Source organism: Oncorhynchus clarkii, chromosome 5 (assembly GCF_045791955.1).
Source record: "Oncorhynchus clarkii lewisi isolate Uvic-CL-2024 chromosome 5, UVic_Ocla_1.0, whole genome shotgun sequence".
Taxonomy (NCBI): domain Eukaryota; kingdom Metazoa; phylum Chordata; class Actinopteri; order Salmoniformes; family Salmonidae; genus Oncorhynchus; species Oncorhynchus clarkii.
In genome coordinates this window covers 16,453,714-16,469,358 of record NC_092151.1, presented here as the reverse complement: position 1 = coordinate 16,469,358, position 15,645 = coordinate 16,453,714, and the positions used below count along the sequence as shown (strand labels likewise).

The 15,645-nt window shown below is 45.8% G+C and overlaps 1 protein-coding gene across 1 annotated transcript in view; it reads left to right on the top strand.

Annotated features, from left to right (window-relative positions):
* Positions 1-3,263: 3,263 nt before the first annotated feature.
* Positions 3,264-15,645, top strand: part of LOC139409870 (metal transporter CNNM4-like) — a 39,023-nt gene continuing 26,641 nt past the window's right edge. The window contains exons 1-2 of the mRNA XM_071155259.1: positions 3,264-4,765; positions 11,760-11,903. Coding sequence (XP_071011360.1) covers positions 3,352-4,765; positions 11,760-11,903 — 1,558 coding nt within the window. The 5' untranslated portion in view covers positions 3,264-3,351. The remainder of the gene's footprint in view (positions 4,766-11,759; positions 11,904-15,645) is intronic.

The following is a 15,645-nucleotide window of genomic DNA, read 5'->3' as shown; positions in this document are numbered from 1 at the left end:
CGAATATGAGATCTGGGGGAGTGAAGATAGCAACGTAGAGTATACAGTGCAGTTTAAACACCACTGTTCTCAGTTATGAGCATTAGCTATTATGACAGAACATTTTCCAATGCTTTTCTAGAAAAAAGGATCTGTACAAGCATTTTGTACAAGAGTCATGTTAGGTTTGAGTTATGACTATACGTCTTTTTTTTATAGTATTGTGTGAACGGAATAGCGACAGTTTTCAGCACAGAAAAGACATTTTGTTATTTAGGCTACATTAGTTCAATGTAAAAAGACAAACGGTGCATGTGGAAGGAATGAAGGAATGATTATGAAGTGGAGCAATGAATATAGTTTAGTGTTTTCACTAACGATGCCTCTCATTAACAGTTTCATTAACAATTGTATTAATTGACAGCTGATAGATAGGCTACATATATAGGTTGTTTTACTATTATAGCAACCCTAAAGAGATGATTCTTACACAATGTTAAGATGCACTCATTGTCAATAGATCAGTCATTCTAGAAAGGCTATCTCTCATAATCGTAAAATCTTTATTTTCAAAATGCAAGTTGAATCCTGAAAATGTTTAAGATGTTTCTTGATCAGAATTATATTCATAATATTCAAATTTTGTAGAATCATGACATTTTAAATGTTCTTGTACCATGATTCTTTTTTTGAAGAATAAATGTTATTTGACTATTCTATTTTAAAAGCGCTTCCCAATCAGGGATTTTCCGTTTTTGTCCACTAGATGGCAATATAAGATCGCATAAAAACTACTATCATTGGATAAAACACAACCGTGATTTCTACAGTATCGTGTTATTGTTACGTAGCTCTAGGTCACGGAAAAGTCATTGGATTTTTTTAAATCATGGATCAGCAGAGAATTAAGTCACATCTACCTCACTAGGCTACTAGGCTACACGGTGACATATTTAAAACTGGTACGCACAAATTGAATAGCCTAAAGCATAGGTTTATTTTTTTTATAAGAGATTAGATTATTTCAATCATTAAACTAGCCTTTTAGCCTAAATTGTTTTATTATTCATATTTTAGTCTGTTTAAAAATGCACGTGGAGCATAAAACTTTAACACGTTTTGTTGTTGATATTTGTTGATGTCGTTGTTGTCCACCCTTTGTTTTTGACCCATCCATCCCTTAAGAGATTGAGAGACAATCAGCTCATAGTCACATCTACCAGTGACCGCCAGCAGTGAGTTGCATCAGTAACACTGACTGCAACTGTCTCAGTGACACGAATAACCATCGACTATCCATCTGCTTTTCCACTGAGCACAGACGTTACCACATCATGCACATCTTTGGTTTGGTTGAGTGGTCTTCAACTCTGAATCCCATCTAAAAAACAACAACCTTTAGACAGGGTCTTTTGGTTGAAACTTCAATTGAACTGAGACCCACTGTTGCCCACACTGCGGTGCCAGGCCGCCAGAGCCAGAGAGATGCGGGTGAGACCCTTTACATAACAGCTGGGTCTTTGACTGTCTATAAACCGCAGGATTCACTCTGCCACATTGCCTTGGTCCTTTATGGCAAAATGTAATGATGCAATTTAATTAGGGATAATATGCCTTGGGTTGATATCAAGACGCAAGACATGGATCATTGATTAGGCGCAATGTTATAATGTTCTTTCTTGTAGACCATTTGAGGTGACTATAAAGCCTATGTATGGGCTATAAACACAATCATAACGGTTAGCCTAATAAATGATAAGATACAGAATGAAATTAGCAAACACTAAAATTGCTCAGTCCAAAATGTGTGTACACTATAGGTCTACATAATTAGTCTGGCTAACACTAACTCGAAGTACATACACTACAGTGCCTTGCGAAAGTATTCGGCCCCCTTGAACTTTGCGACCTTTTGCCACATTTCAGGCTTCAAACATAAAGATATAAAACTGTATTTTTTTGTGAAGAATCAACAACAAGTGGGACACAATCATGAAGTGGAACGACATTTATTGGATATTTCAAACTTTTTTAACAAATCAAAAACTGAAAAATTGGGCGTGCCAAATTATTGTCTTGTCTTATTGACAATGCCTTACTAAAGAGCTCAGTGACACTGTCATAGGATGCCACCTTTCCAACAAGTCAGTTCGTCAAATTGCTGCCCTGCTAGAGCTGCCCTGGTCATCTGTAAGTGCTGTTATTGTGAAGTGGAAACACTGGTTCAGCCACCAAGTAGCCACACAGCTCACAGAATGGACCGCTGAACCTAAATGACAGAGTGAAAAGAAAGAAGCCTGTACAGAATAAAATATTCCCAAACATGCATCCTTTTGGCAATAAAGTAACATTTTAAATAATGACAAAGACAAAGACATTAACTTTATGTCCTGAATACAAAGCTTTATGTTTGGGGCAAATCCAACACACACATCACTGAGTACCAGTCTTCATATTTTCAAGCATGGTGGTGATTGCATCAGGTTATGGGTATGCTTGTCATTGGCAAGGACAAGGGATTTTTGGGGGATAAAATGCAACGGAGTAGAACTAAGCACAGGCAAAGTAAGTCCTAGAGGAAAATCTGGTTCAGTCTGCTTTCCAACAGACACTAGAAGACAAATTCTCCTTTCAGCAGGACAATAACCTAAAACACAAGGCCAAATCTACACTGAAGTTGCTAACCAAGACGACATTGAATGTTCCTGAATGGCCGAGTTACAGCTTGACTTGGCTGTCTAACAACGATCAACAACCAACTTCAGAGCTTGAAGAATTAAAAAATAATAATGTACAAATAGTGTACAATCCAGGCGTGCAGAGCTCTTAAAGACTTACCCAGAAAGACTTACAGCTGTAATCGCTGCCAAAGGTGTAACTCAGGGGTGTGAATAATTATGTAAATGTGATATTTCTGTATGTCATTTTCAATACATTTGATCAAAATTATAAAACATGTTTTCACTTTGTGTGTAGATGGGTGTGAGAGAAAAATCTATTTAATCCATTTTCAATTCAGACTGTAACACAACAACATGTGAACGTCAAGGGGTAGGGAGGATGGTTCGTAATAATGGCTGGAACGGAGTCAATGGAATAGCATCAAACACATGGAAACCATGTGTTTAATGTTTTTGATACTATCCCACCTATTCCACGCCAGCCATTACCACGAGCCCGTCCTCCCCAATGAAGGTGCCACTAACCTCCTGTGCTGAACCCCAACAGTATGTTACACACGTGTACGTGTGTATGGCTATACCTGCCGTGTCCGATAGGCGGTGCTTTAGGGTTATTATGGTAATAGGAGCGGGGCTGGAGGGAGATGAGTAGTGACGTCAGCACCTAGGTCGCCAGTACAGTGAAACAAACATGGCGACAGAATGGAGCGGGCAGCAAGGCTACGTTCTGACTCTAATCGTTTTCTTTTGGAGTGCAGTGGGGGGACGCACCGAGACAGCCACTTCGAGTGTCCGCAGTAGCGGGAGCCAGGTGCTCGGTATGCGGCTGGAGAGGAGCGACAAACCGGCCTCGACCACTGACGATGGGGTCATCCAATTAACGGAGGAGAGCACAGTGCAGCTCCGGTTCTACGGAGTGCAGCTCAACTCGGGCACCTGGGCTCAGATACGCTTCACAGAACGAGGGGATGGGAGCGAGGATGGGGGAAACAATAACATTATTGACGACACACCTAACAGCACTTGTGTTGATTTCACAAAAGACTTCAGCATCGCAAACTACATGAACATCAGTAGCCGGGGAACCACGGGGGTACTCAGCATAAACATTAAACCGCTTCGTAAGAGCGAGCCGCACAAGGAGTATGGGCTGTGCATCAGGAGTTTGGCTGATGGTAGGTGGGCTCTGCTCGGGGATAGCGACGGGAGACTGCGGGTGGTGGAGGGGGAAAAAACTCTCCTCCCCCTGTGGTTCCAGATCATCCTCATCTGCTGTCTGTTGGTGCTGTCTGGCATGTTCAGCGGGCTGAACCTGGGGCTCATGGCTCTGGACCCCATGGAGCTCCGTATAGTCCAGAGCTGTGGCTCAGAGAAGGAGAAGAAATACGCCCGCAAAATTGAGCCCATCCGCAGCAAGGGGAACTACCTTCTCTGTTCTCTGTTGCTTGGTAACGTCTTGGTCAATACCACACTCACCATTCTCCTGGATGACCTGATAGGCTCTGGGCTGGGCGCCGTGGTCGCCTCCACAGTGGGTATTGTGATTTTCGGTGAGATAGTCCCCCAGGCGCTGTGTTCTCGCCACGGGCTGGCGGTGGGCGCCAACACCATCCAGGTGACCAAGTTCTTCATGTTGCTCACCTTCCCCCTCTCCTTCCCCGTCAGCAAGCTCCTAGACGTGCTCCTAGGCCAGGAGATCGGCACTGTGTATAACCGCGAGAAGCTGGTGGAGATGCTCAGGGTGACGGAACCGTACAACGACCTGGTCAAAGAGGAGCTCAACATGATCCAAGGAGCGCTGGAACTCCGGAGTAAGACGGTGGAGAGCGTGATGACTCCTCTGGCCCACTGCTTCATGATCCAGAACGACGCGGTCCTCGACTTCAACACCATGTCAGAGATCATGGAGAGCGGCTACACACGTATCCCCGTGTTCGACGACGAGCGCTCCAACATCGTGGACATCCTGTACGTGAAGGACCTGGCGTTCGTGGACCCTGATGACTGCACCACCCTGAAGACCATCACCAAGTTCTACAACCACCCTGTCCACTTTGTGTTCCACGACACACGGCTGGACTCCATGCTGGAGGAGTTCAAGAAAGGTGTGTATATCTGGAGGGTCGGGGGAAACATGTGTCATACATCATATTTACATACATGGTTGATGTATGGAAAACTATTTATAATGCATCTGTCACTCCCCATAATCAATACACTCATATACACACACACACACACTGAGACAGATGTGCCCCTGGCTGTATTGATGAGTGGAATATCTCAACCCAGTTGTCATGGCAGGGAACAACTGTGACACATCACAATCTAGGGGTCAACTCTGTCTCTGGATAGCTACAGGGAATAGGTTTTTGTTTTAGACCTGCACTATTCACACCTGGTTGATTAGTTGAATCAGCTGTGTTAGTGCTGGCCTGGAACAGAAGTCTGTACCTATAACTCTCCAGGAACTTTGCCATAATTAGTTCTTGGTCCATTCTGTTGTCATTTCAGTTCTGTTGTCATTTAGGAAAGTAGGGCCACACGGGGGGAGAGCATTGGGCTAGGGCTGCTATCGTCACTCACTCTGAGGGCTGCTATCGTCACTCACTCTTAGGGCTGCTATCGTCACAACACTCTTAGGGCTGCTATCGTCATTCACTCTTAGGGCTGCTATCGTCACTCACTCTTAGGGCTGCTATCGTCACTCACTCTTAGGGCTGCTATCGTCACTCACTCTTAGGGCTGCTATCGTCACTCACTCTTAGGGCTGCTATCGTCACTCACTCTTAGGGCTGCTATCGTCACTCACTCTTAGGGCTGCTATCGTCACTCACTCTTAGGGCTGCTATCGTCACTCACTCTGAGGGCTGCTATCGTCACTCACTCTTAGGGCTGCTATCGTCACTCACTCTTAGGGCTGCTATCGTCACTCACTCTTAGGGCTGCTATTGTCACTCACTCTTAGGGCTGCTATCGTCACTCACTCTTAGGGCTGCTATCGTCTCTCACTCTTAGGGCTGCTATCGTCTCTCACTCTTAGGGCTGCTATCGTCTCTCACTCTTAGGGCTGCTATCGTCTCCCAGTCTTAGGGCTGCTATCGTCTCTCAGTCTTAGGGCTATCCAGGGGCTAGGCTGTTGTAACCCTTCACTCAAAAGTTGTAATGCATGTTATCAACATCAAGTTGATAACATCATTTGATGTTGCATGCTTATAACACAACCTAGGTGGCTAACTATATGCCTTGCCAGTTAGCTGACCCAAACTACAGTTTGTATCATTGAGAGTGTGTGAAGAATAACAGATGTCACCAGCTGTCATAACTGTTTATATATATATATAGCCTAGGCCTTATTGTAAAGAGGGTCACCCACTCTCTGGGTGACCAGTGGGTTGACTGGATCAGTTGGGAACAGCTGAACTGTCAGTCTGGAGCTGGGGTCTCAGCTGTAGAGCAAGCTGCTGCTGCCAAAGTGCCTGTGGTGCTAACAGTAAAGTGCCCCACCTGGTCCTGCAGACCCACAGGATATGCAGGCTTTTGTTCCATCCCAACATTAACACATGAGTAAGGTTGGGGACAAGGTACGGGTGAGGGTTAAGGGTTAGTTGTTGAAGTAGCCTTGTATCTGCGGTTAGACAGCATGGTGACCTAGTGGAGGGATAGTGACAGGACAGTGCTGATCTTCACACCACAGACAGTCAGAGATCAAAGATGGACGACACTGACTGAGCCTAACAACCACGCATTCAGATCATCGCTGTGACTATAATCACCGTGTGACCTCACTCTTCTGACCCACTGGTGTGTCTCTACTCTCTTCTTTATTGGCTGGAGGGTGACAGCAGTGTGTGAGATGTCAGCTGTGTTGTCAGTGGAAAGGTATACAGTATATGTGTGTGTGTTAGGTTGACTGACTCAGCCAATCAATTCCCACTGTGTGTTCGCTGTCCCTTTACGTGCAGGCTGAAAATACAATAGGGTATATCACACTCAATATTATACGTGTGACAGAGCTTGTAAAATACACAGAACAGTGTGTTCCCAACACCTGAGAGGATAAGAGCGGAGAGGAGGATAAGAGCGGAGAGGAGGATAGGAGCGGAGAGGAGGATAAGAGCGGAGAGGAGGAGAGGAAGATAAGAGCGGAGGAGAGGAGGATAAGAGGAAGATAAGAGCGGAGAGGAGGATAAGAGGAAGATAAGAGCGGAGAGGAGGATAAGAGGAAGATAAGAGCGGAGAGGAGGATAAGAGGAAGATAAGAGCGGAGAGAAGGATAAGAGCGGAGAGGAGGATAAGAGCAGAGAGGAGGATAGAGAAGGATAAGAGCGGAGAGAAGGATAAGAGCGGAGAGGAGGATAAGAGCAGAGAGGAGGATAGAGAAGGATAAGAGCAGAGAGGAGGATAAGAGAGGAAGATAAGAGCGGAGAGGAGGATAAGAGAAGGATAAGAGCGGAGAGGAGGATAAGAGCGGAGAGGAGGATAAGAGCGGAGAGGAGGATAAGAGAAGGATAAGAGCAGAGAGGAGGATAAGAGAAGGATAAGAGCGGAGAGGAGGATAAGAGAAGGATAAGAGCGGAGAGGAGGATAAGAGCAGAGAGGAGGATAAGAGAAGGATAAGAGCGGAGAGGAGGATAAGAGCAGAGAGGAGGATAAGAGAGGAAGATAAGAGCGGAGAGGGGGATAAGAGAAGGATAAGAGCGGAGAGGAGGATAAGAGCAGAGAGGAGGATAAGAGAGGAGGATAAGAGGAAGATAAGAGCGGAGAGGAGGATAAGAGAAGGATAAGAGCGGAGAGGAGGATAAGAGGAAGATAAGAGCGGAGAGGAAGATAAGAGGAGGATAAGAGCGGAGAGGAGGATAAGAGCAGAGAGGAGGATAAGAGCAGAGAGGAGGATAAGAGGAAGATAAGAGCGGAGAGGAGGATAAGAGGAAGATAAGAGCGGAGAGGAGGATAAGAGCAGAGAGGAGGATAAGAGGAAGATAAGAGCGGAGAGGAGGATAAGAGCGGAGAGGAGGATAAGAGCGGAGAGGAGGATAAGAGCGGAGAGGAGGATAAGAGGAGGATAAGAGCGGAGAGGAGGATAAGAGGAGGATAAGAGGAGGATAAGAGCGGAGAGGAGGATAAGAGCGGAGAGGAGGATAAGAGCGGAGAGGAGGATAAGAGCAGAGAGGAGGATAAGAGGAAGATAAGAGCGGAGAGGAGGATAAGAGCAGAGAGGAGGATAAGAGAGGAGGAGGGGGGGGGGCGGGTGTGACTAACTATATGTGACTAACTATATACAGTACACTTAAGTAGACTACCTCTAGTACCCTAACACCCAGGAACCAGGAACAGTCTCCTCTCAATATTCAGATATTTCACAACACCATCGACTCCAGCTGATTGACCCACTGACTGACTGACTGATTAACTGACCCCAGTACTGACTAACTGATGAACTGGCCCCAGTAGTGACTGACTGATTGATCCCAGTACTGACTGACTGATTGACCCCAGTACTGACTGACTGATTGACCCCAGTACTGACTGACTGACTGACCCCAGTACTGACTGACTGACTGACTGACCCCAGTACTGACTGACTGACTGATTGACCCCAGTACTGACTGACTGATTGACCCCAGTAGTGACTGACTGTCTGATTGACCCCAGTACTGACTGACTGATTTGCCCCCGTACTGACTGACTGTTTAACTGACCCCAGTACTGACTGACTGAACTGACCCCAGTATTGACTGACTGATGAACTGACCCCGGTACTGACTGACTGATGAACTGACCCCGGTACTGACTGACTGATGAACTGACCCCAGTACTGACTGACTGATGAACTGACCCCAGTACTGACTGACTGATGAACTGACCCCAGTACTGACTGACTGATGAACTGACCCCAGTACTGACTGACTGATGAACTGACCCCAGTACTGACTGACTGATGAACTGACCCCAGTACTGACTGACTGATGAACTGACCCCAGTACTGACTGACTGACTGACCCCAGTACTGACTGACTGACTGACCCCAGTACTGACTGACTAACTGACCCAAGTACTGATGACTGACTGACCCCAGTACTGACTGACAATTGGCAATTGGTTAACACTACTCCTGGAGAACAACCCGCCTGTTGGATTTGTTTCCAACCCTGTTCTAACACATCTGATTTTACGAAGCAGCTTCTGACTGACTGACTGACCCCAGTACTGACTGTCTGACTGACCCCAGTACTGACTGACTGACCCCTGTACTGACCGACTGACTGACTGACCCCTGTACTGACCGACTGACTGACTGACCCCAGTACTGACTGACTGACCCCTGTACTGACTGACTGACCCCTGTACTGACTGACTGACCCCAGTACTGACTGACTGACCCCAGTACTGACTGACTGACCCCAGTACTGACTGATTGACCCCAGTACTGACTGACTGATTGACCCCAGTACTGACTGACTCCAGTACTGACTGACTGACCCCAGTACTGACTGACTGACTGACCCCAGTACTGACTGACTGACTGACCCCAGTACTGACTGACTGACCCCAGTACTGACTGACTGACCCCAGTACTGACTGACTGACTGACCCCAGTACTGACTGACTGACTGACCCCAGGACTGACTGACTCTAGTACTGACTGACTGACTCCAGTACTGACTGACTGACTAATTGACCCCAGTACTGACTGACTGACCCCAGTACTGACTGACTGACCCCAGTACTGACTGACTGACCCCAGTACTGACTGACATATTACACCAGTACTGACTGACTGATTTACCCCAGTACTGACTGACTGACTGATTTACCCCAGTACTGACTGACTGACTGACCCCAGTACTGACTGACTGACTGACCCCAGTACGGACTGACTGACCCCAGTACTGACTGACTGACTGACTGACCCCAGTACTGACTGACTGACTGACTGACCCCAGTACTGACTGTCTGACTGACTGACCCCAGTACTGACTGACTGACTGACCCCAGTACTGACTGACTGACTGACTGACCCCAGTACTGACGGACTGATTAACTGACCCCAGTACTGACCGACTGTTTAACTGACCCCAGTACTGACGGACTGACTGACTGATTTACTGACCCAAGTACTGACTGACTGACTGACTGACCCCAGTACTGACTGACTGACTGACCCAAGTACTGATGACTGACTGACCCCAGTACTGACTGACAATTGGCAATTGGTTAACACTACTCCTGGAGAACAACCCTCATGTTGGATTTCTTTCCAACCCTGTTCTAACACATCTGATTTTACGAAGCAGCTTCTGACTGACTGACTGACCCCAGTACTGACTGACTGACTGACCCCAGTACTGACTGACTGACTGACCCCTGTACTGACTGACTGACTGACTGACTGACCCCAGTACTGACTGACTGACTGACCCCAGTACTGACTGACTGACCCCAGTACTGACTGACTGATTGACCCCAGTACTGACTGACTCCAGTACTGACTGACTGACTCCAGTACTGACTGACTGACTCCAGTACTGACTGACTGACCCCAGTACTGACTGACTCCAGTACTGACTGACATATTACACCAGTACTGACTGACTGACTGACTGACCCCAGTACTGACTGACTGACTGACCCCAGTACTGACTGACTGATTAACTGACCCCAGTACTGACTGACTGTTTAACTGACCCCTGTACTGACGGACTGACTGACTGATTGACCCCAGTACTGACTGACTGACTGACCCCAGTACTGACTGACTGATTGACCCCAGTACTGACTGACTGTTTAACTGACCCCTGTACTGACGGACTGACTGGCTGATGAACTGACCCCAGTACTGACTGACTGATTGACCCCAGCACTGACTGACTGATTGACCCCAGTACTGACTGACTGATTGACCCCAGTACTGACTGACTGACTGACCGACTCCAGTACTGACTGACTGATTTACCCCAGTACTGACTGACTGATTTACCCCAGTACTGACTGACTGATTGACCCCAGTACTGACTGACTGACTGATTGACCCCAGTACTGACTGACTGACTGATTGACCCCAGTCCTGACTGACTGACTGATTGACCCCAGTACTGACTGACTGACTGATTGACCCCAGTACTGACTGACTGGTTAACTGACCCCTGTACTGACGGACTGACTGATGAACTGACCCCAGTACTGACTGAATGATTGACCCCAGTACTGACTGACTGATGAACTGACCCCAGTACTGACTGACTGACTGACCCCTGTACTGACTGACTGATTAACTGACCCCAGTACTGACTGACTGGTTAACTGACCCCTGTACTGACGGACTGACTGATGAACTGACCCCAGTACTAACTGACTTACTGACTGACTGACCCCAGTACTGACTGACTGATGAACTGACCCCAGTACTGACTGATTGACCCCAGTACTGACTGACTGATTGACCCCAGTACTGACTGACTGACTGACCCCAGTACTGACTGACTGATTAACCCCAGTACTGACTGACTGATTAACCGACCCCAGTACTGACTGACTGACTGACCACAGTACTGACTGACTAACTGACCACAGTACTGACTGACTGATTAACTGACCCCAGTACTGACTGACTAACTGACGCCAGTACTGACTGACTAACTGACCCCAGTACTGACTGACTAACTGACCCCAGTACTGACTGACTAACTGACCCCAGTACTGACTGACTAACTGACCCCAGTACTGACTGACTGATGAACTGACCCCAGTACTGATTGACAATTGGCAATTGGTTAACACTACTCCTGGAGAACAACCCCCCTGTAGGATTTGTTTCCAACCCTGTTCTAACACATCTGATTTTACGAAGCAGCTTCTGACTGACTGACTGACCCCAGTACTGACTGATTGACTGACCCCAGTACTGACTGACTGATTAACCCCAGTACTGACTGACTGACTGACTGACTGACCCTAGTACTGACTGACTGATTAACCCAAGTATTGACTGATCTTGGTCTCGTCACAGTCTCACTGGGAAACACTGGGTCTGGGTATTTTCTGCTTCTTTGTGTTGTGGGTTCTGGCCTTGACTCTCTCTGGTGTTCACCCTTCCAGGTAAATCTCACCTGGCCATCGTTCAGAAAGTGAACAGCGAGGGGGAGGGGGATCCCTTCTACGAGGTGCTGGGATTGGTCACCTTGGAGGATGTCATCGAGGAGATCATCAAATCAGAGATACTGGACGAGTCCGACCTTTATAGTGAGTCGACATCAACTAACCCTGATTTAAACTACAGATTGACAATGGATCAGTCCGGAGTCAATTTACTTCTTCTGTAGTGAACTGGAGTGTAATGAGTTAAATTATGGATGGCAATTGGTTAACACTACTCCTGGAGAACAACCCTCCTGCAGGATTTGTTTCCAACCCTGTTCTAACACATCTGATTTCACAAAGCAGCTTCTCACAGGACCTTGTCTAACTGAATCGTGCGTTCAAGTGTAGGGCTGGAGCAAAACCCTACCTATCAGCTCTTCAGGAGGAGTTGTGTTGTATTGAAACAGAGGCAGCGTTGCAGTTTCTCAACACACATGGCCTTCAGAATGCCAACCCCTCCACCAATTTCATACTGTCATCTCCCCTCTATCACTGTGTCCCATCTCATTTCAGGATTGTCAACAGAAAAATACATAAAGAGAACGAAGCTCCCATCCTCCTAAAAAATGTTTTTTGTAGATAGTGAATTCACTCGTGGTAAACATGGCTGTTGTCATTTTCCCTCTATCCTCTCTTACTACTTTCTCTCTCTACTCTCTCTCTACTCTTTCTCTCTCTCCTTCTCTCTACTCTTTCTCTCTCTACTCTTTCTCTCTACTCTCTACTCTTTCTCTCTACTCTTTCTGTCTACTCTCTCTACCCTCTCTCTACTCTCTACTTTCTCTCTACTCTCTACTTTCTCTCTACTCTTTCTTTCTCTACTCTTTCTTTCTCTACTCTCTCTCTCTACTATTTTTTCTCTCTTCTCTCTCTCTCCTCTTTCTTTCTCTCCTCTCTACTCTTTCTCTCTCGCTCTACTCTTTCTCTCTCGCCTTGTTCTCTCTCTCTACTTGTTCTCTCTCTCTACTTGTTTTCTCTCTACTCGTTCTCTCTCTCTACTCTCTACTTTCTCGCTCTACTCTTTCTCTCTCTACTCTTTCTCTCTCTACTCTCTACTTTCTCTCTCTACTCTTTCTCTCTCTACTCTCTCCTCTTTCTCTCGCTCTACTCTTTTTTTCTTTCTCTCTCTACTTTCTCTCTCTACTCTCTCTACTCTTCCTTTCTCTCCTCTCTCTACTCTTTCTCTCTCTCTCCTCTCTACTCTTTCTCTCCTCTGCTCTTTCTCTCTCTCTACTCTTTCTCTCTCTCTACTCTTTCTCTCTCTACTTTCTCTCTCTACTCTTTCTCTCTACACTTTCTTTCTCGCTCTACTTTCTTTCTCTACTCTCTCTTTCTTTCTCTCCTCTCTCCTCTTTCCTTCTGTCCTCTTTCTTTCTCTACTCTCTCTACTCATTCTCTCTCTACTCTTTCTGTCTCTCCTCTTTCTCTCAATTCAATTCAATTCAAGGGGCTTTATTGGCATGGGAAACGTGTTAACATTGCCAAAGCAAGTGAGGTAGATAATATACAAAAGTGAAATAAACAATAAAAATTAACAGTCAACATTACACATACAGAAATTTCAAAACAATAAAGACATTACATATGTCATATTATACATATCTATATATACAGTTTTCTCTCTACTCTCTCTCTTTCTCTCTCTCTACTCGTTCTCTCTCTCTCTCTCTCTCTCTACTCTCTCTACTCTTTCTCTCTCTCTACTCTCTCTCTACTCTTTCTCTCTCTACTCTTTCTCTCTCTACTCGCTCTCTCTCCTCTTTCTCTCACTCGCTCTACTCTTTCTCTCGCTCTACTCTTTCTCTCTCTCTCTCTACTCTCTCTCTACTCTTTCTTTCTTTCTCTCTCTCCTTTCTCTCTACTTTCTTTCTCTCCTCTCTTTCTCTCTCTCCTCTTTCTTTCTTTCTCTCCTCTTTCTTTCTCTCCTCTTTCTTTCTCTTCTCTTTCTCTCTCTACTCTTTCTCTCTCCTCTTTCTCTCTCTACTCTCTCTACTCTTTCTCTCTCTCTACTCGTTCTCTCTCTCTACTCTCTACTTTCTCTCTCTCTACTCTTTCCGTCTCTCTACTCTTTCTCTCTCTTCTCTCTCTACTCTCTCTCTACTCTCTACTCTTTCTCTCTCTACTCTTTCTCTCCTATTTCTCTCCTCTCTCTCTACTCTTTCTCTCCTCTCTCTACTTTCTCTCTCTACTCTTTCTCTCTCCTCTTTCTTTCTCTCCTCTCTCTCCTCTTTCTTTCTCTCCTCTCTCTCTCCTCTTTCTTTCTCTCCTCTCTCTACTTTTTTCTTTCTCTCCTCTCTCTCTACTTTTTCTTTCTCTCCTCTCTACTTTCTCTCTCTCTCTACTCGTTCTCTCTTTACTCTTTCTCTCTCTACTCTCTCTCTACTCTCTCTCTACTTTCTCTCTGCTCTTTCTCTCTCTCTACTCTCTCTCTACTTGTTCCCTCTCTCTACTTGTTCCCTCTCTCTACTCGTTCTCTCTCTCTACTCTTTCTCTCTACTCTTTCTCTCTACTATTTCTCTCTCTCCTCTCTACTCTCTCTCTCTCTCTCTACTCTCTCTACTCTTTCTCTTTCTCTCCTCTCTACTTTTTCTTTCTCTCCTCTCTCTCCTCTTTCTCTCTCTCTCCTCGTTCTCTCTCTCCTCGTTCTCTCTCTACTCATTCTCTCTCTACTCTCTCTCTACTCTCTCTACTTTCTCTCTGCTCTTTCTCTCTCTCTACTCTCTGTACTCTTTCTTTCTCTCCTCTCTTCTTTTTCTTTCTCTCCTCTCTCTACTCTTTCTCTTTCTCTCTCTCTCCTCGTTCTCTCTCTACTCTCTCTCTACTCTCTCTCTACTTTCTCTCTGCTCTTTCTCTCTCTCTACTCTCTCTACTTTCTCTCTCTCTACTCTCTCTCTACTTTCTCTCTACTCTTTCTTTCCTCTCTCTATCTCTCTCTACTTGTTCCCTCTCTCTACTCGTTCTCTCTCTCTACTCTTTCTCTCTACTCTTTCTCTCTACTATTTCTCTCTCTCCTCTCTACTCTTTCTCTCTCTCTCTACTCTCTACTCTTTCTCTTTCTCTCCTCTCTACTTTTTCTTTCTCTCCTCTCTACTCTTTCTCTCTCTCTCCTCGTTCTCTCTCTACTCTTTCTCTCTCTACTCGCTCTCTCTCCTCTTTCTCTCACTCGCTCTACTCTTTCTCTCGCTCTACTCTTTCTCTCTCTCTCTCTACTCTCTCTCTACTCTTTCTTTCTTTCTCTCTCTCCTTTCTCTCTACTTTCTTTCTCTCCTCTCTTTCTCTCTCTCCTCTTTCTTTCTTTCTCTCCTCTTTCTTTCTCTCCTCTTTCTTTCTCTTCTCTTTCTCTCTCTACTCTTTCTCTCTCCTCTTTCTCTCTCTACTCTCTCTACTCTTTCTCTCTCTCTACTCGTTCTCTCTCTCTACTCTCTACTTTCTCTCTCTACTCTTTCCGTCTCTCTACTCTTTCTCTCTCTTCTCTCTCTACTCTCTCTCTACTCTCTACTCTTTCTCTCTCTACTCTTTCTCTCCTATTTCTCTCCTCTCTCTCTACTCTTTCTCTCCTCTCTCTACTTTCTCTCTCTACTCTTTCTCTCTCCTCTTTCTTTCTCTCCTCTCTCTCCTCTTTCTTTCTCTCCTCTCTCTCTCCTCTTTCTTTCTCTCCTCTCTCTACTTTTTTCTTTCTCTCCTCTCTCTCTACTTTTTCTTTCTCTCCTCTCTACTTTCTCTCTCTCTCTACTCGTTCTCTCTTTACTCTTTCTCTCCTCTCTCTACTCTTTCTCTTTCTCTCTCTCTCCTCGTTCTCTCTCTACTCTCTCTCTACTCTCTCTCTACTTTCTCTCTGCTCTTT